The 21,338-nt window shown below is 39.3% G+C and overlaps 1 protein-coding gene across 2 annotated transcripts in view; it reads right to left on the minus strand.

The window, feature by feature from the left end:
- The window catches only part of TRPM3 (transient receptor potential cation channel subfamily M member 3), a 283,758-nt gene that overhangs the window by 126,471 nt on the left and 135,949 nt on the right, over positions 1-21,338 (minus strand). For both annotated transcript variants that reach the window (XM_063129338.1, XM_063129339.1), the window contains exons 2-5: positions 13,137-13,216; positions 10,426-10,630; positions 3,289-3,502; positions 1,063-1,187 (exon numbers count right to left, since the gene is read on the minus strand). In XM_063129338.1, the coding sequence (XP_062985408.1) occupies positions 1,063-1,187; positions 3,289-3,502; positions 10,426-10,630; positions 13,137-13,216 (624 nt within the window). The remainder of the gene's footprint in view (positions 1-1,062; positions 1,188-3,288; positions 3,503-10,425; positions 10,631-13,136; positions 13,217-21,338) is intronic.

Raw genomic sequence — 21,338 nt, forward strand, 5'->3', positions numbered from 1 at the left:
CCCTTGAGTAGCGCGGGTCAGCAGAGGGAGCCAGGATGGGGGGAGTCTAGAGCCATTGGGGGTGGGGTGGGGACCAAGATCAGGCCTTTTTCTTTCTTTTTTTTTTGTACTTACTTTTGTGCTGGAGCACACGTGCGCTCTGGCTCCTTTTTTTTTTAATGGCACGCGTGACGTTCCTCCTCCCATCCGGGATGTCGTGCTTCCATTTAGAAACACAGGGACAATCCCAGAAGCAGGTAAGTCTGGCATCATCCCCCTCCCTCTACAGCCTTAGGTGTAGAAAGTGGTATATGGCATGTGCCAATGGGTCCCAATAGTTGTCAATGCACTTCAATACCTCTATAAAGCAGTAGTGTGGCTCCTGCCTTTTATATACTGCTTTCATACTGCTTTCATAGTGGAATATCCTGCTTGGTATAGATGAGCTCTTAGCATTTCCAGAGGTAACCCAAAATAAACCCAGAAACACTTGTTTCTGGAGCAGGGCAAGTCAGTGGAGATCACAAAATGGAAGCAGTGGTGGGCCCTGCTAGCAGATGGTCAGCGTTAGATACTACCCATAGTTGTACTGAACGTAACACAGATGTTCTCAGTCTTTGTCACCAAAGCCATAGCTATGTATTAAATACCACACTGAGCTGCCACCAAAAATGAAATATCCACATTTTGAATTCTTCCTCTTTTCCCCCATATGTTTTACTCTGTGTTGTGATGTCATCATGTTATGAGTTTCCTTGCTTTCACTCTAAGTCATTAGCTGCTGCTGACATAGACAAAGAGACTCACAAAGTAATGACGTCATGACCTAGGGTAAAGTAAAGGGATTATCCAAGATGACACCTAGGGATGTTAATTGCCTTTTATACTTTTCATGATATTAAAACCACACCTAGAGGCTGCGATGCATGTATTGTATAAAAGCATCTGAGACTCCTCTCTGTTTTAATCTTGGCATCATTTATAAGATATCATGGATATTACTCATGCCCGGGAAGCTCTGAAAATCTCAACATCCGGAACACATTGACAAAACAAGATGCTGAAGATAAAGCAGAGACTTACATCTTTGCCAATCAGATCCTCTTGGTTTTCTACAATCCCCCAGGGAGCAATTCCAATGGTGCAGATCTTTCCTCTAGACTTTGAGGCATGGTCTTTCAGTGCGTCGCCAACATGCCGAATGACTCCTGGAAAAGAAAAGAAATGCATGCAGATGATAAAAAAAAGAAAAGAATACAAAACCCCTTTAGTATTCATATCTCTTATAAAATGAATATGTGGGTGTAGTTCTCTCTGATTGTTATACTTTGCATATGGATTATGGCAAAACACAAAAATAATATCCCATTAAAAATAAAATAAAATAAAAAAAACTTTTGTGCAATAGCAGCAAATAGCCACACCTTTACCTTTATTGTTGCTAGTAGTTCTGGCATTCTGTGCTTTTAAAAAAAAAACACAACCAAATTTTGTGACAGGGAAACTCAAATATTGTGTCTCACAAACAAATTATGCAGTTGAAATTAAGGGAGGGATAGCCAGCCATGGGTTTGCATGCACAAACTCTGAGCACAAAGAGGGCAACTACAAGCACTTTGTCTATATCTCCTGCTACCCATTTGCTTTAACCAACAAAGGCCTCCTCAAGGGCCACATTCTATTCCTTAACCAAGCCAGGAAACATGCAAGAAGAGCCTTTTCTGTCACTTGGCAAAGAGAAAAGCTGGGGAAATGGAAACAAAGAAGGCTTAGCTACATAGTAAGGTCTCAGCAAAGACCTTCCCGCATAGAGGCAAGGCAGGTCAGAGATCTGAACAGCAAATGTAGCTCATCAGAAAAGTAATCTTAATGGACCAGCTGCTGGTCCATTAACATTTATATATCACCTTGTTTGCTAAAAAAAAAAAAAAAAAAAAAAAAGCCACCAAAGCCGTGCACAACAACTTAAAACAATAAAACCTTAAGACAATAAAAAACACAACACCACAATTAATGATTGGGAAGGACATGCTTTTCCAACTAAAGCCCTAGGTATTTGCATGAATAAAGTGTGATGACTTAAACTGGGTAGGGGGGCAGGGTCGTGCATGCCACCCCCAGCTCCTAGATCCCCGTGCATACTGGCCCCACCCCCTACATTCTTGTATGCAGCAGCCTCTGCCTCCTCTGTTCCTGATCTTGCCATGTTGGGTGGCATGGTCTGAAGGGACATTCTACTTGGGTTCACTTGACCATGAGTAGAACTCTACTTTGTTAGGGTCCCTGATCGTGCAGAGAGTTCTACTCACATTTCAGTTCACTGATAATAGTTTTAGCTTAGGAACCCCTCTACATATAATTTTACATATAACTTTCTTTATGTATCTTCAAAAATAAGCCGCTGGTGTGCTATCAAACCAACCTCAGCTGTATGGATTTCCTTTTTTGACTATCCAGTATCTTTGGTTTGATCTAAAAGTGTCTGATAACATGACAGGCCTAGCATTGGTCAGTGCCTGCATTGGATAGGTATCTTTAACAGTTGTGTCATTTGTATGCATGCAGTACCTGGTGAAATTCCCTCTTCATCATAACAGCTAAATCTGCAGGAGCCCTGGCCTCTTTTGTAGCTGGTCACTCTAGAGTGGCCAGCTACAAAAAAGGGCAGGATTCCTGCAGCTTTAACTGTTGTGATGAAGAGGGAATTTCACCAGGTGCTACATGCCTGCAAATGACACCTGCTGAAATTCCCCTTTCAATACAACTGTTGAAGACATAGGAGCCTTGCCATCCTTTTCATATGGTCATCCTAGCATTGGTATCTATTGGGAAATGCATTGTATGCCACTTCCGTAGGGCCAAACTAAATGTGATGTTAAATGTTAACATGCAAATGTTAACAAATGCAAATAGTGGGGGGAGGGGGGCAGGAATCCGGATCAGGACCAACAAAGGCAGGCAGAGAATCCTAACAAAAACCACCAATGGGCACTTTCCTCCCAATGCAAAAAAGCAGCATTGAGGAGGGCAATTTTTGTTAGAAGTGGTAGTGGTGGGAACTTCTGTCTTTGCCCAGCCCCTGCTGCAGCTATCTGCATTTTTAAAAACATGCACGTTCAATGCAAAAATGTATTTAATAGCACATTTAGTTTGAGAAAATACAGGAGAGAAATGCAATAAATAGATACTGTATAACACTGTTCACTTCTTCAAATGCAGTAAAAGGAATCTATCAGGATCTTAAAAAACAGTGAAAATCTTTCTTTGCAATAATTGCCCCAGAGAGTCCCTCTGCCAATTTACAGTTACCTGTGTTTACTCCTCCAGTAAATATCCATGCTCCAGTTGTCATGGCAGCTTTAATGAGGCCTTTCCCAAAGACTTGCTTGAGCTTTGGCTGAAGTTCAAAATTCTGGAGACCTCCATGCACAGAGATGAGCAGTTTCGGTAATTCAAGCTGCCATTCCTTGGTCATCAAGTGTAGAAGAAGATCTGGCTTTGTATCAAAAGATACACGGACATACTGCAGAGCAAAGGGCAATGATTTTAAAACAAAAGCAAAAAAGTGAAGAAAAGTTAGCAATTAACATATCACTTCCATGTCTGAAAACTATATAAAGAACTAGAGTAATTTTTTTTATGCGGTGGGGAGGGGTATCAAAGCGATAACATTCCATAATATTATAAGACATGACAATAATACACGAACATTCTATAAACATTTACATAGCACACAATCCAAAGAACAGTAGAACTTATTGTAGAACAAGTTAACAAATTTAAATATTTGGAGATTATTTTCATCAGCTCAGGATCATGTAAAATCCATGTGGCACAGGTCAAACAATCATAGGACTAGTTAAATTATTTTTGTATAAAGGAGGGAAATTAATCTCACCCCCTTGGACTCAAGGTTTACTGGCAAAGGCAGCAACTCTATGGAGCCCAATTGTGGGGCTTTATAGACTTGCAAATGACTGAGACCATCCAAGCTCAGTTCCTTAGAATAATACTCCAGGTTCTACATGGTAAACCTTCTTTCTTGCTACAAGCAGAAACTAATTTACCAAAGTAAGTCTTTGGATTTTGGTAAGTCTTCAGATGATAGTATATTGAATTAAGCTATACTTTGGAAGAATCCTGAAACTTTCCAAGGTAGTAATGACTTGTATTCTGCATAGTGATTAGATTAAATTTGTTAACTGGCGGATACTATTGTTAGGAGACTCCCCTGCTTTTCTGTTATCACAGGACCTGGGAAAAGCTCTAGATCAGGTGAGGCAGCATATACTGGACTTAGACTTTCACTAATTAATGGCTGTCCACTGTTTGGTGTCCTACCTAAACCGACAATTGCGGCATAGTTGTTTTTAAAGGCAATGGCCTGGCTATAGCAGCTCCAAATAAATCTTTACAGCACCAGCAAGCACTACTACTTATAGGATAAGAAGAATGAATGCAATGTGACACCCTCAAGTTTACTACATTTTATTTAAATGGAAAAGCAGCTTCAGTGCCTGAAATCTAGTTCTAATAATTATTTTCTCAAACATGGTAGCCGCCAGAAAATATTACAGTGTTAAAAGAGTTTATACATTGTATACTAGATGAGCAAATACTGGACTGGTACTGTTGTTTCTAGGACATTGCAATATTTTCATGCCTGCAGCACTGCAGTTAAAAGCCATAGGCAGTTGGGAGTCTTTGACAAAGCATAATCAAGGTTAATAAACCACCCTTATCTTAAGTAAACTGCCCAGAAAGCCTCAGCTATGGGGCGGTATACAAATGTAAATAATAATAAATATAAGGTTTAATGGGAATGAAGGGCTACCATGCGATGGTGACATGTAAGAGAACCATATTCCTTGCGTAATACCATACGAAATGGGAGTATTATCAACTTCCAGACATTTAATGGTATATGCTGGGGAACTTATGTCAACTGTCTTGAACAGGTCTGCTATTGAAATTGTGTACTGAAATTGTTTTTCGCTATTTAATTGTTTTAAATGTTGTGCCTAATTTCTTTAAGATTTGTTTTATTATAATGTTGTTTTATGCTGTTTATAATGTTGCAGTTTTGCATTTTTCTATCAATTGTTGTGAACTGCCCAGAGAGTGTCAGCTATTGGGAGGTACAGAAATGTAACAACAACGAAATGTTTCAGGGTTTGAGGAATTTGGACTTTTAAGCTTCAAATGGAATTTTATCACTATAGAATTGAAACAAGAACTTTTCAACATAGTAATGCAGTATTTGCAAAAATTCCAATTGCTTTTCCACTTCAGATGAAATCCTGCATATTTCACTTGACATCAAGTTCATGTTTAACTGAGCATCTTTATGGGCGCAAAAGAGATTCATTACTTTTGCCAATTAGCAGCTATTGTGCATAGCATCACAGACTACTTTTTAATATCAAGGAAATTTCAGTAGATGTTTGCAGCATAGCAATAAAAACATTGACTAGGGAAATGCTGGACAAATACTGTATATTAATGTATACATTAGAAATTCTAACCATTTATTAGTGTAAAATATTTTTAGCCAATCTTAAGTAAAAATACCTGAGGGTGTGAAAAATAATGTCACCAGTATGAAATCACAATTAAAACCAGAACAGCAGCATAAAAATTCAGAAGAGCAGATCAGACCTTTCAAGAAGCCAATTCACATTTTATTAATTGTCCTGGAGGTCAGTTTCAGATTATGAATGTTGTGTTCAGTCAGACACATGTTGCCTAAGACAGTCCTTTAGGTGCCTAGTTCCAAGCTGTTTTAAGATTTTATAGGTAAGCACCAGAACTTTGCTGTTAAAGTACTGACAAGATGTATTCAATGTAAGCCCTAACTAGTAAGCTAGTCCCAATCAGTATACTAGCTAGGTGATGTATTCTGTATGACCAACCCAGAGTCAGAGCTGAGGTAGGCTTCTCCCTCCCCCGCATCTGTAAGCTGCTTTGGTAAGTTGCTCTTAGGATCTGGATAAGGAAGATTTAGTAAGCTAGTCTGAGGTTTCATTTTATTTTAAATGCAACTGACTCATTCTCAACTTCTCTTTGCTTGGTTCTTTAATACATATATTGAATTGAAAGTTGAAGTTGATTTGATTCTCTTGCCTTGTCTGAAGGATGCCCTGGACTGATTGGCAAACACACTAACCTGCTTGTTAAGAAGGTAAACATTGATTGGAAGGCTCATTCATTGATACTTTATAAATAAATAAATAAATAAATAATCTTTGGTGCCTCACTCTGAGTACTTAGGCAAGTAATGAGTGGTCTACGCATTCAGCATTAATCAATAAAATAACCTATACAACTTGGAACCACAGCTTTGAATGCAAAGTCAGATTCTGAGGTATTGGGATTTGTATAGATTTCAGCCTGCCTCTCTTATCAATGCAGTTGGTGAATTTATAGGGCCCACCTGTGATATGGACACATGCCCACCCTAGTTGGGCAATGCCAGTTGGGAGATGTTGTGTTATTTGCTGGAGTTATTCAGTGAAGGTTGTCCGATCAGTGGCCTTAAACAGGGCCAAGCATGATGGATGAGAAAGAGTCAAAAGCTCAAACGGGTGGGACATTTTGCCCTGTTGGATTTGTCTGGCTGTCTAGAATGGATAGCTGCAGCAGACATAGGTTTTATAGGCGGCAACTTGATGTCTTTATCCAGGACTTAGACAATGTTACTATTAATAGTAGCAGTTCATATAGTTCATACGTGTATTTTGCAGAGTAAGCAAACTGGTGGAACTGACAAAATAAATAGAACTGCATCAGAGATAAGCTGAAAGTCTCTGAAATCACACACAGCAGTTGCCTTCTATTTTAAAGTTACCTCAGTATCTTAGAATGCCTGATGTTTCCCTTGGACAGCTGTCAACCAGGACATTTGCCTCCTTCTTTAATTAATGCAATACACTGCACTGCAGAGAGAAGTTGGCTATTCTATATTACAGAAGCAAGCTTTAAATAAACATGTTTGCAAGCCCCTTTTTTTTACTGCAAAAAGCAGTGGGAGTTGATTTGCTTCTCACCAATCAGAAAACTGACAAAACATAAGAAAAAAAATGCCTAGTGTTTTATTTGTTATTGACGTCTCATGTATCTCAAAAATGGATGTTTATCTACAATGTGAAATACCTGAAGATATCTAACGAGGACGGGGACATGAGCTCATTGTAAAATGGAACAGATTTGTGTGTCTGTTTTAGGACTTACTTTATAATTTTAGAAAATATTAGGAAAAGGTTAGATGCCTTATTTGAGGTGTACAGAGTTGGGGGCAAAAGATGTTGCTGAAAATGCTAGTCCTCTCTTGGTTTCTCCATTTCATTTCTGTAAAGTATGGTGCAATTTACCTCGTGCTTTGATATAAATGCACTTAATTCCAATTCCCAACTGTAACCAAGCTTGAAGCATATTTAGGTAGCCTGGGAAGCTGTCTTATAGAGAACCACATGAATGGTCTATCTAGCTCTACACTAAGGGCCTTGCTAGATGAGGTCTTAGCGCGCTGTGAGGCTTGGTTTCCCTGCTGTGCGTCCAGATGACGCACAGGGGAATCCGGGGTCAGGCCACGCTGAAACCTCATTTGACGCGCCATAAGCGAAGTCGCTTATGGCGCGGCTTTTCCGCAGCCCCGGCCTGAGGCTACGTCTAGCAGGGTCCGTGGCTTTTTGCGGCTACTCGCTCGCGAGTAGCCGGGAAAAGCCACGGACTGGGCACAGCGCTCATACGAGTGCTGTGCCCATCGGGCCGGGGGAGATGGGGGGGAAGGCCGGACCGGCAGGAGAGGGGGATGGCAGAAGGTGGCACATCTAGGGGACGGGTTGGGATGGCGGAGGATGGCACATCTAGGGGACAGGGAGGGATGGCGGAGGGTGGCACATCTCGGGGGCAGGGAGGGATGGCAGGGAAAGAGTGGGCATGGGGCATGGGGCTTAATTAAAAAAAGGGGGGGCTTAATTAAAAAAAAGCCCACTTACCTTCTCCGGAGTCTTCGGGGCGCATGTGGCCCCTTTAACAAAACAAACAAACAAACAAAAATGGCCGACGCTGCAGGGCTTCCGGAGTCCCTGCGCGTCGTGCGTCTAGGAGGCGGGGCGGCGTGTGCTAAAGTTAGCGCACCGTCGCCCCACCTCCCTGCCGGCTTATCTGGCATGGTCTAGCAAGGCCCTAAGTGTCAGTGGCTTTCCAATCATAGAATCAAAGAGTTGGACAGGATCTCTGAGATAATCTAGTCTGACACCCTGCTTAATGCAGGCTCTTCACTGCAGCCAGACAAATACATAATAAAAGATTCAGGCAGGAGTCTTTGCCAGTCTTACATGCTTGGCCAACCACCTGTGTGCTTGACCCTTCTTCTTCATGACTTATTATTTCAAATAGGGAGAAGAAGTCCAGCTGGCAGTAATTAGGCCACTCCTGAAGAAGCCTTAGTCAGACCAGGAAGATGTTAGTAACTATAGGTGAGTTGCTAGCATCCCTTTCCTGGGCAAGCTGCTCATGTGAGTGGCTGCCAGCCATCTCCAGACACTCTTGAATAAAATTGATTGTCTAATCCATTTCAGTCACACTTCAGGCCTGGTTTTGGAACAGACACTGCCTTGGTCATGCTGTGGGATGACCTTTGTTGAGATAGGGACAGGGAGAGTGCAACCATGCCGATTCTCTTGGACCTCTCTGCAGCTTTCATGATATCTTTTTGGATAGGCTACCTGGGCTGACTGTTGGAGGTGCTGCATTATGGTGGTTCTGCTCCTACATGGATGGCTGATTTCAAGAGGTGGTACTGAACAATTATTCCTCTGACCCTTGACAGTTAAACTATGAGGTTCCACAAGGCTCTGCTTTATCCCCCATGCCATTTATCATCTACATGAAATCGCTGGGAGAGTTTATCTGGAGATGTGGGCTGAGATGTCATCAATATGCAGATGACACCCAACTCTATCCCTTCTTTTCATCAAATGCAGGTGAGGCAGTAGCTGTTCTGAATAGACTGGATGATAGCAGAAATAGACTGGATGAGGGCCAATACACTGAGACTCGGTCCAGACAAGACAGAGGTATTGTTGGTGGGTGGCTCATCTGCCTGGTTGTGTGATGTTTAATCTGTTCTGCAGGGGGTTGCAATCAGGTTTGTATTTTGGGGGTGCTCTTCGTTCCAACATTGTCACTGGAGGCACAGGGGGCCTTGGTGGCACGGACCCCCTTTTATTAGCTTAGATTGATATTCCATCAACAACCCTATCTGGACAGAGATAGCCTAGTTACAGTTAACCTTTTGTTTGGATTACCGCAACATGTTATATATCAGGCTGCTTTTGAAAATGGGTCTAGAAACTTTAGCTGGTCCACAATAGGGCACAAGATTGTTAACAGGAACTGGCTTATATAATCATATAAGACCAGTGCTTTGTGATCTGCGCTGGCATCCAGTACATTTCCAGACTCAATTCAAAACGCTGGTATTAACCTTCAATACTCCAAATGGCTTGCGACCAGCCTACTACTTGAAGGATCAACTCATCTGATATTATTATTATTATTATTATTATTATTATTATTATTGTTATTGTTATTGCTATTGCTATTGTTATTATTATTAATAATAATCATCCTACCTTTTTTCTTCTTGCAAGGAATCCAAGGTGACTTATATGGTCCTCTTCCTTTGCGTTTTATTCATTTATGTACCTGCTCAGATCTTCTGTGGGGGCATGCCAATTGTAGAATGTCCTGCTAACAAATGCTTTCCTGGTGCTTACATTGTGGCCTTTTTTGGCACCTCATGAAACCCTTTTTATTCTCCTAGTCTATGATCCCTAGAAAGCATTGGGGGGCATAGGATATTTTGGGTCCAAGGTCAGAGACAGCACTCAGACCTTGAAGTCAAGAATCAGAACTCCTCCTGCTGCTGTGCAGCTCTGTGCCCATTTCAAGTGCCCCACTACTTGCGGGGAGGATGGGACAAGCTGTGAGCAGTAGCCACACAGCCCGTACTCCTGGGATGGGCACAGAACCATGGAAAAGTTGGGTTTTCCATGGTTCCCGATATCCCGGGGAAAGTCCCTGGACGTCCCAGGTTGCCCCCAGGATACCCTGTGTGTCATTTGGACACACAGGGACAATCCAGGGGCTACCCTGGGATATAGGGCTGGTCTAGACATGCCCTTTGTCTCTCTTGTTTTCCTCAGTGGCTGTCTTAGATTATAAGCTCCTAAACAGGGAGGAATCTCTCTTTGTATGTTATATAACTTTGAAAGACGCCATGTACAATGATCCTGCTGTAAAACTAAGAATAATCTTGCCCCTCATATGGCACGCCCAACAAAGACAGGCATATCACTTGCAAGAAAAGCAATCTCATACATATATTCTAGTTCATGGAGTATGAAACATGTTCTGGCGTTATGATATTTTTTTAATTACCATGGCTTTGTTCGAGTGACCCCCTCCTTGGAACTCAATGGTTCCAAAGGCATCTGTGGGGCTGAGCTGAGTGTGCTTGCTGATCGACCATTTCTCTGACTGGATGTCATTTCGAGCGAGACGGCTTTCATTTTTCTCATTCTGAATAATGGAGATACTTGGAGTAAGTCCCACATGTTGGCCTATTAGGCGTCCACAGCAACACCTATGATATTAAGCAAAAAACATTAACTTGCATTTCTTGGCGTAACAAAGGAACTGCCTAGATTTAAATAAGCCAATCATGTAGCAAAACATTTCAACCCCTAAAGCTGCCTTTTTGCCAGTAATCTGAGGAATATTACATATACGGTCAGGGCCAGATGCAAAGTTGCACACACAGGATTCCACAGCACCTTGTCGAAGGAGAAGATTCAATATATGCAGCTTTCCTCATCCCTGTATTATTTGCTGTACCTGGAAAAATCCCTGTAATATAGAACTACAAAAAGCACAAGTATCTGGTCACTCTTCCTTTGAGGTTCCACTTTGTTATGCCTTGCTTTATTGTCATCGGTAGGATCTACACTACTGCTTTAAAATGTTTTATAACAGTAGTGACAACTGTTGGGGCCTAGGACATTCTCCATATGATTTTCAAACTTTTTTCAAAGTGTCATATCCTGCTTGGTGTAGATCAGGCCATATACTCAAAATGAGATAAGGTGACACTTTTTACTGGTCAAGTTGTAGGGCAGTGCTAATTTAGCATAACTGAGTTGCTTTGGGAATGCGTTATCCACAAAACAGGGTGACCAACTGTCAGGATTTCCCCGGATTTGTCCTGGTTTTTGTTCTTTCCATGGTGTCAGGGGGGATTTTCTATAATTTTCAATAATGTCCTGGAATGATACACCTTCCTCTTTAAGGCTGCCATTAGCATGGCAGGAGGGAATGACATGCTTTCTTGAGGCACATCATTCCCCCACCCCGAGCTCCAATTGAGGTCTTAAAGGGGAAAGTGGGTCATTCGTGGACTTTATAGAAAAGGCCCCAATTGGAGTGGATGGTGGTGGTGTGAAATGAAATTATTTCCCCTCCTCCACTTCAATTGGGTTCTTTAAGGTGGCGGGGGAATAACGTACTTTCTGCAGGACTCAGAAAGCTGCTTCCCCCACACACACACTAGGTGTCCTCTTTTTTGGTTTCCCAAATATGGTCACCCTAACAAAACTAGTTTTAAGAAAAGCTGAACATATTGCATTTCTCCAGAATTCAGAATCCAGATTTCGAGATGTTCTTTCTTTAATGCTTTTTTTCTTTCTTTCTGATAAATCATTATCACAAAGCAAGCATTCACAAGTAAAGCCACCTCCCAGTTGCATAATGGCCCTCAGGAGCAGGCATTGCATGTCTGTTCATATTTAACTTACTTGGAATCACTGCATTATAGCCTTTTCACATCTTCTTATAGATGATGGGCAATTTCTCCTATGGAATTCCCTGCTTCTGGAGGTCAGGCAGGTGCCAACTTTGTATTCCTTTTGGTGCCGCCTGAAAACGTCATTGTTCCAGGAAGCCTTTCCTTAACGACCAGCCACGGTTCACGGTTCATTTTTCATTTTGCTTCTTTTAAAAATCTATTTTAAGGTGTCTAATCCTGTTTTTATTTTATCTTGTATACCACTCCAAATTTTTGAATGGGGAGATATGGGCTGAAATAAACATGGAGCCATGTGGGGTGGCTCCGCGCCCATGGGGGTAGGCAGCAATTTTGCCCTGCCTGGGATGGCGGGGGGATTGGGGCACATGTTGTTGGTTTTTACCTTTTTTTTTGGTGGATCAGGGCTGCGTGCAGCTCCCCTTATGTAAAAATAAAAAAATGGTGGCCAAGACATCCCTCTTTCCTTCCGGGATGTCATGCTTGCTTGTCATGCAGGCAAGTCTGCAATCCTCTCCCCTCCCTTAGGTGTAGATGATGTGAGAAGGCTACTCCGCAGTAATTTCAAATAGAAGAGTTAAAATTGAGCTGAAACCAACCAAATTAATGGACCTGGCAAATATTTTTGCCACACCGGACTGACAGAACTTATTTTATTTTTCATGAGATTTTAAGGAACAACACATGCTTTTCGATAGATAACAGTAAGAAATGGCAATACCAAGATTGCCCCAACTTGTTCTTAAAAGCCATCTTAAGATAAAATACAGAACTGTATCCTGCTGTATCCTTCTGCCAGTGGAAAATGCACACAACAGCTGGTGGAAAGGATTAACCTCCCCCCTCCCCCATGTGTCCCCCAGTTCTACTCCAGAGGTTTGGGGGATCCTTTGGGGCAGTTTTGGGGTGTGTGTCAAGGGTGCATGGGAAGGGAGAGGAAGGGGAAGTACTGTAGCACAACTGGAAGTCTGCTCACATGACATCGGAAATCTTGAAATGAAAATATTTTAGTCATAGTACAGAATACATCTCTTGCCTGTCTTTATTAATCTTTTTCATACAATTGTCATAGCTAACTCTTTAATATGAAGTATTTCACTGGGTAAAGGAAAATGTCTGGATTGTGACGGTGTCCATTTTACCTTAGCTGAATTTGTTCCCTTTCAAATTATCAGAACAGAGTTGTCTTTTCTTTAACAGACATTAAAAGCTAAAGTTGCCAAGAAATAGAATAGGTTTAGTATAATCTGACATGCAGAGCAAGTTAATTGACAAAAAGCTGTGCAATTACCTATGGGGGTCTTTGGTGCTGGGTATGATATGTACACATTCCCTTTTGCAAAATGCTCTTTCTATCCATGACTTCTGAGCCTGAAAAAAGAAGGGGAAAAAGGCGATTTAAAATATATATATATATAATAATAATAATTTTGCTGTTCAACTTTAGTATTAAAGAACCATGAAGCATTTTAGCACACAGTGTCTCAGAGCAACAGAGCTCATAGATTGCTCTAATAGACACCACCGGCAGTCTATGCAGGCCTTGATGGATTACTTGCAGCATTACTATTAACATAATCAATAAAAGATAATGAATGAAAATAAAAGACACACCAAGCCTTTCCAATTCGTAAGAAAACTATTGACATTACATTACATATAAACTTATGTTGCTGGTAAGAACAGAACATCTTTCATTTTTAATATCAAGGGTTTCAGAAGGTCATTAACTCGTTTAGCAGATTCTGATATATGATTTTTAGGCTGAAGCATGATAGTACAGTATATCATACAATTCACATTGAAACAGATACAAGAAGAAAGGTTAGTTAAGTAAAGAAAATCTATGGTAACTCATGAGATTTTTTATTGCTGTCGTTGTTGCAAGCAAAGGAAGAGTTTTGTTTCGCTTGGCAAGCAGAAATTCATGCAAATTCTTCTCAGAGGTTCAAAAGTTCTTTTTTAGGACCAGAGTTTTTTAAAAAAAAATCTAAAGGGGAAACATGTCTTTGTTATGTGTTCTAATGCTTCATGAATACAGGTTTACATATGATAGTGCCTGTTTCAGATGCATAAGCTGAAACGTAGTATGAATTGAAAATCCATATTCCAGATGCAGTGAATATTATTTTTGTCCACTCCTATTTTTTTTTTTTTACAAAAAATACCCCTTAATCCACACTGAGGAGGCATACAAACAAAATACCAAAACAACAACAACAAAACCCACACCTGCACAATTTTAGTTTCTGCTCATTCTGAATAAGCTATCCAGAAAAAGAATGAAGTATGTGTACCCAAGCGCATACATCTTTGGATTGATGTGTTAGACCAATGAAAAATACATATATAGAGAAAGATAATCATCTTTAGAATTTCTAAATTCTTGCTAATTCTCTACCTAGTCCTTTTTAAATCAGCATGACTCTCTCTAAAATGACCCTGAGGACAAGAAGGTAATTTCCACATTAGCAGTTACAGATGAGTTTCTGCTATCTCTTGCACCTTCTCAAAAAGCAGTATAAAGAGATATACTTATAAAACATACACAAAGAAAGAATAAAAAGGCTTCAATGTGATCAATACCTGCTAGCGACTCGATTACGTGAGTTAGTTTAGTAGCTGTATAAACTTTGTGATACAGTGGCTGTTGTCCTAAACATCTGAACACAGTGGGACTTACTTCTGAGTAAACATGCATAGGATTGCCCTGCGTATCCATTTCTTTAAAAAATCAGTACATATTATTTAGACATAAGACAGCATGTCATTCCCTTAAATATTCTTCCTGCTAATATACTGTGACCTTAGCATAAAATGTCATTTTTTAAATTAATTGCTGAAGCTCATTTCCTTGACTAGAAAAAATACTATTTGTTCCATAAAAATTCTTTAGGCTATGTATTAATTTTTCACAAGTAAAGACTTTCATAACATAAATCTTCTCTCAAATATCGCCACAACTGTAAGTCAAAATGTGAAGATATCAGCATGGTTTTAGTACTCAGATTATATTTTAACAGTTTCCTCTTTGTTTTTTGTTTTATTTCTAGAACTGGAAAAGTAATTATATAGGTATCATTTATGTCTCTGACTCTGTTCTTATTTATTTATTTTTATTTGTTTCAGTTCTATCCACATTTCCTCCAAGGAGCCCAAAGTGGCTTAGATGATCCTCCTCTTCTCAATTTTATCCTTACAACAACCCTGTGAGGTAGGTTAGGCTGAAAGTCAGTGGCTGGTGCAGTTACCCAGTGAGCTTCATGGCAGAGTGAGGACAAGAACCTGAATCTCCCAAGTCTCAGTCCAGTCCAGAACTACTACACCATACCGGCTTTCTTCTACAGGTCATGTTTAACTGTGGTAGCACAAGCTGAAATACTATGCTACAATAAAGAAGGAAGAGTTCATTATTTCTCTCTTGCTTTCCAGAAATATTCTATTGTGGGCTTTGCAGAAGTTGAACACAGATCTATGGTGTAACTTGTAGGTGCTCCTGCTGGTACCATGAAGGAAAATAGTTGATATTTGAACAAGTCTCTTTTAACAAGTGTCCAAAATAGAAGTTTAAAATATGTAAAATCATAGTTGTATGTCATATTTGTCCACATATATTGGTATTCTTCCAATGCACACAACTGATTAACTGAGACTGATCATGTTTCAGAGAACAATTCAGTTTTCTATATAATGGCCCTTCTCTATAATTTAAGTTTAGTGAACCTCTGTGAGCTCTGAAACTTCCTAGAAACTCAATCCTATCCATATTTACTGTGAAATAAATCCTATTTGAGTTCAGTGGTAAAGTAAAGATGCATAGGATGGTGGCCTTAGAATGAATATTTAAACAGAAATTACACAAACATCAAATGTTAGCACACTTAAAAAAGAAGTAGTTAATAAACTAGGTTAGTACCAGTTTAAGTTAGTTACACTTATTCTCATTGAAATCAATGGGAACTAAGTTTCAATGATAACTACATGTGATTAACTTAGTGGAACCAACCCATTGTGTATTACTGACATAGTAGAAACAACTGAAATCATGGAGTCTTTTAAGGTAATGCATTGTTCTGTCCCTTCAGGTATATATAAGGTAATAAAATACTGTATTTTAGGGGAGGGGAACTGATTAATGATATGCTTTTTAAAGAATTACTTGAGATGCAGAATGCCACTTACTTTATTGAATTTAAATTTGCTCACTTGTTTAATTTAATGTTTAGTTCATTGAGTGTTGACTGGGTATGTGTGTGTAAATATAAAATCAATTTAAATGTTAAATTTCCATGAATATCTGTCTGAACAATTTCCTTGTACAAAAGCCACCCAGAAGCTACTATCTTCAAATTGGCTGGTTCTCTAAACCCTCATTTTATTATACACATATCGTATGAGGTTTTATGAAAATATACTAAAACTACTTAGTGTTGTCTGTGGAGAATTTGCCTATTTAAATATTTTTGGAGAGCTATCCCTAAATAGAGTTTTGAGAAATTCGCTTGTTGGACTAGAAAAACTAAATTGAAAAGGACGATGTGAAACACTGTATTAAGAATAGAAGAAATGCCTGGTTAGATCAAACAAAGATCTGTTTTTAATGTGGGCCAGCCGGATTCCTCTGGTTACCTCACAAAAAAGACTTGCAGTTAACAGCCCTGTTTATTCGCAGCGCTTGGTCTTAATTACAATTGTTTTGCTCAAGAAAGAAAGATAAAGAAGTCAATATACAAATGATAAGAAATAAAGCTGATTATACAGCATGTTCTTAATTTTCAATTGAATGAGCTACAAATAAGAAAAAAACCCAGAGTCAATTATTTATTACTATAAAAATATATGCTTCAGTTTCAGTTATATCATTCACTTCCAAATTGTGAAACTAGGCAAAAGTGTGTCTTACTTTTTGCTGAAGTACCAAAATATCTTCCAAGTTTTTAAAATTTAGAAAACTGTTGTCTTTTTGGCCTCGGGAACATTATCAATGACTTATTATCATTATTATTAATAATTTTTGTTTCCACTGAAGAAGAAAGTATTTTACTCTATGTTCTGAACCAGCAGTTTAGGATAAAAAGGACCATTTGCAATGAAAGACAGCATATCTACACTAATTTAGTTTTAAATCACCAGATGTTGCTGAATGATGACACAAAAACAGAAACATAATGTCTTAAGGCATAATAAATTAAGCATTCTGCAAACTCTGTGTATAATGTGATGTGTTCTATGAATTATAGTTTTTGATGCATTTCATTTTTTGCTCTCCAATATCTTATATATTATTCCAGCACAAATTAGAAAAAACAATGTTACATTAAATACAATATTTGTGGGAGTTTAAACTTGCTCTTACATTCTCTGAAGTAAATATTTTGTTATTAAACTAACATGAACACCACCAAATAATAATAATAATAATAATTTTTATTTACCTGAGCATCCACATTTGTGTCTGTCTAAAGTTCAGTCTGGTCAATTTGTGTTGTCCACATTTCACTGCTGCTGGTCATTCTACTACTAATAATACACTCATGACCGCCCACCAGACAAGTCATTCATTCCATTTTTGACCAGGAGATGTTAAAGTAAGCAATGAACTTGCGCCCATTAGCTACTTGGAATGTGCTGCCATGGGATTAGCCTTATTAAGAGTTCTACAGACATTCACTCGCTGCCCCAAAACACTGCTTCATTTGAACATCTAATCTGACGCCAAAAGAAAAACAAATTCCCTGAGAGCTTGGATTTAACTGGCACAAGCCCTGACAGGCTGTTGGTTTTTTATTTTGTTTTTTAATTTTCAAAAAAGAAGGTCTTGTGAAAGTGTGATAAGGTGTTCTGAGCCCTGAAAGTTCAACATAGGAAAGCAAATCCTTCAAAAGAAACAGTGTATTAAACTGGAAAGAACCTGAACACACATGAGATATTCTTAATCTCCAAAGAATGAAACCAGTGTGTTTGTTTGGCAACTGCTGGGAATTTCTATACACTGAAAAATATATTACAATTCATCAACAATATAGTGCATATCAAAAAGTGCTAGGATTTGCACCTGCATTTCAGCACAATGTTTACAGGTAGTAAATGTATCACCCAAGGAAGTTAAGAAATGTAAAACGTCCAATGTAGAGATGCAGAGAAACTGGATCTTGCTTATCTTTGACTTTAATGGGTGCAAATTAGGTCAGTAAGTGGTGGCGATGGGTAATGAAGGGAATGAGTTATACGAAAACAACTGTTGGAAGAGACATAAGGTTATTTTCTGCATAACCTTTTGCGGATTCCAGAACCAAGAAAATGGTAGCACTAGATTGTATCTAATTGTGGCTTTGTGCTAGCAGGAAGGGCTTCTGCTCATGTAATGCTTGGCATTCATTTACCTATTGCAGCTCTCTATGCCACATTATTCCGCACTTTTCCAGAGGATCCCCTACCCTCAAGAGAAGCTTTTTTTGCAGGGGAGGTGACAACCCAGTGACTTTATTACAATGTCCATTTTGACAAACCTTAATCCTATTCAGGATCATTCCCCCACACAAGCCCTTTAGGATCTTCAAGAGTTTTTGGAAATGACTCTACATGTTCATGTTCCAACTTTCCATATGTGGTTGAACTTTGCATACTATATCTGGTTAAAAAACCAGAAGCAGAGAATTATTCAGACCAACACTTTGGGGGAAAACAACATGGATGCAAATGTTATGTATCAATGTCCATGAAGAAATGCGGGGAGTTACCAATGAATACTATTATGTTGGAAGAAGTATCAAGAGGATGTCTCTAGATTATGTCTAGAGTAAATCGAAAATGCTTGCAGTCACCTACTACTAGCAGTTGAGATTTTGTAGTGTCTTCAAGGAATAGATAATGGGTTTATTCAGGCAGTGGTTTTATCCTGAAGATTATTAGTCTACAAAGTAAACACAACAATTCTGGATGACTGTAACCAGAGGGCTTTCTATTGCATGCAACAGTGACTCCAAATAGTGTATTTAAAAAGAGTCACTAAGTCATATAAGCAGTCTGAGGGGTTTGTTAATTTTCATGCAGGGGATAATGCAGCACAAACTAAAGAAAAGGATCATATGTATCTGATGTCAACTCCAGCAATGACTAAAGCTGTGGGTTTCCCAACAGGAGAAAAACAGAATTCAGCTGAAAATGAGAAACTGGGATGACAACAAAAACAAGTTTCACTAGATACAGTATGTATGAGGAGAGGAATATGGTGAAATCAGAAGTTTATGACAGGTATTATTGGTTGCTCTTATAATCCTTTTTCTTGTTCTTCTGGTGCTTCCTCAGATGGTGGATTACATACTTCTGATCACATACCTCTTTTTGTAAGGAGTATCAATCACTGTACAGAAATGTGCTGCTGATTATATGACAGATTTGAAGCACTAAATTTATGCATTATACCATGTAAGATTAATGTCACATGCATTCATAGATCACAGTTATTATTTACTACATTTCTATGCCATAATCCCACCAATGGGCACAAGGAGCATATGTATGGGGCCAACCTATTTTGCCTCACAACAATCCCATGAGGTAGGTTGAAAAGAGAAAATGATTGTGAGCTTAATGGATGAAGGAGGTGATCAACTCAGTCCAAAACCAAATTCCTTAAAGGGAATTCTAATATAACTTTAATATAGTTCTTGGTGAACATAGGAAGAATGGAGAAAATAAGGAGCAATTAGGATGATAACAGATGATGCTGAAGTCTACAGAAATATGTTATGTGTATATAATCTTTGACATAAAAACTGGCATCAAAACCAGGTTCCACCCAGTTCCTGCAGCTGGGTTCCCTCTTTGCCTGGACCTGGGATATTAAGATTGCTTGCCAATGGATGGGACTGTGTGTGGTTTTATTTTATTTCATTCTGTTTCTTTCTAAGATTTATTAGTTGTCTTATAGCTAATAGCTCTCATACAGTAAAAACACCCCCCAAATCCAAAATCCATATAAACCAAATACAAAAACAATCAATTGAAAACAGCCATCAACTAAAAGCAGCACCAGCTAAAACAGGCATCACAAGAAAATCTAAAAATTAAGCAGAGAAAACTACTTAAAAACACATAATCGCAGAAGAAATGTAGAGGATAAACAGTCCTGAGAGAACAAACAGATCTTTGTCTGGCCTGTCCAAACATAACAAAGGGGCTGTCTATACATCTTCAAAGCCCCACAGTGGCTGCAAATTGGTGCTGTGTCGGTTACATGATAGCAGGGCTTTTCTCCAAAGCTGAGCAGTAAAAAAGTCGGGGATTTACCCGACTTTTTTCTTCAGAGCAAGGTCACCACAGCCCTTCCACTGTGTGACTTTGCTCCTCGCACCAGCAGTCAGGGGCGGATGGTGACTGGTGATTAGTTGCTGGAAGCCAGGAAGAGGGCTGGGCTGGGCTCAATACCTGGATAAGCACTAGGAAACTCCAAGCTCCATCTTGGCATGGAGATTTTGAGGTGAAATTCAGAGAACTTCAACAAGCTCAAACTTCGCTGGTTCTCCGATCCATATTGATTATTAGTCCCTTTGGACCCAGACTGAGAACGCACATTTTAAAACCTATCACATAAATGCCACGAAAAAGTCCTGTCAATAAAATTAAACTCAGTCTCATATACCCCAAAACAATAAACAACTTCTAATCAGCAGCAATGACTATCAAAGCCAGGTCAACTGCAGGAATTCCTTGGGAAAGTTTGTTTGTATGTATCAGTGATCTTTAACTGGTGATCAAGGAGATGGAGGCTTAGGATGAGTCAAATCACACTCCTGCCTTAATAAGTAAGGCATTGAATTCTTGGGTGGTTCTATTAAGAATTATTGGTGCTGATCAGCTTTACTAGTAAGAGCTGTGGGAAGGATAGATTTAGCTAGTGGTGTCATAACCTCACTAATCTCTACAGTGCAAAGATTAACTTCATCATGAGGAAAACAAAGCAGGTTTAGTCTGTTCTTCTGTGAATAATGAAGCTGTACAGATAAAAGAACACTACTAAAGCAACTTGAATCTTACATGTTTATTTGAATTGGAATAGCATTTGCAGTCAGGATGTCCAGGATGAAAATCTTCAAGCACTCACAACTGTGGACTGTATATCAACTAAGTAATGTAGGTGTACAGCTTCCATTCATTGCTTGCTGCTGTACTTCATCTTGTGATTTTCCAGAAAATATAGTATTTATTACTAGTGTAATGCCCTGTCACCATTGTTACTAGTAGTCTGAGGGAAAAACATACTGTTCCTTGACTCTTGCAATCTTAGTCCTCCAGAAATGGTGTGAAGGTTACTTTCCTTCTACGCAACTAAGGACTTTTGACCCTTGCTTTCTCACACTATTGCTGCTGAAACAACATTTGCTTCTTCCCTTCTGGCTGAAGCTCACTCCTTGCTTCCCCCCACCCGCCACATTTTAAAACTTGGCTCTTTTTAGGGTGTTTCTTTTCCTATCCTCCAGTACCTCAGAGC

The sequence above is a fragment of the Elgaria multicarinata genome, chromosome 6 (genome assembly GCF_023053635.1).
Source record: "Elgaria multicarinata webbii isolate HBS135686 ecotype San Diego chromosome 6, rElgMul1.1.pri, whole genome shotgun sequence".
Taxonomy (NCBI): Eukaryota; Metazoa; Chordata; class Lepidosauria; order Squamata; family Anguidae; genus Elgaria; species Elgaria multicarinata.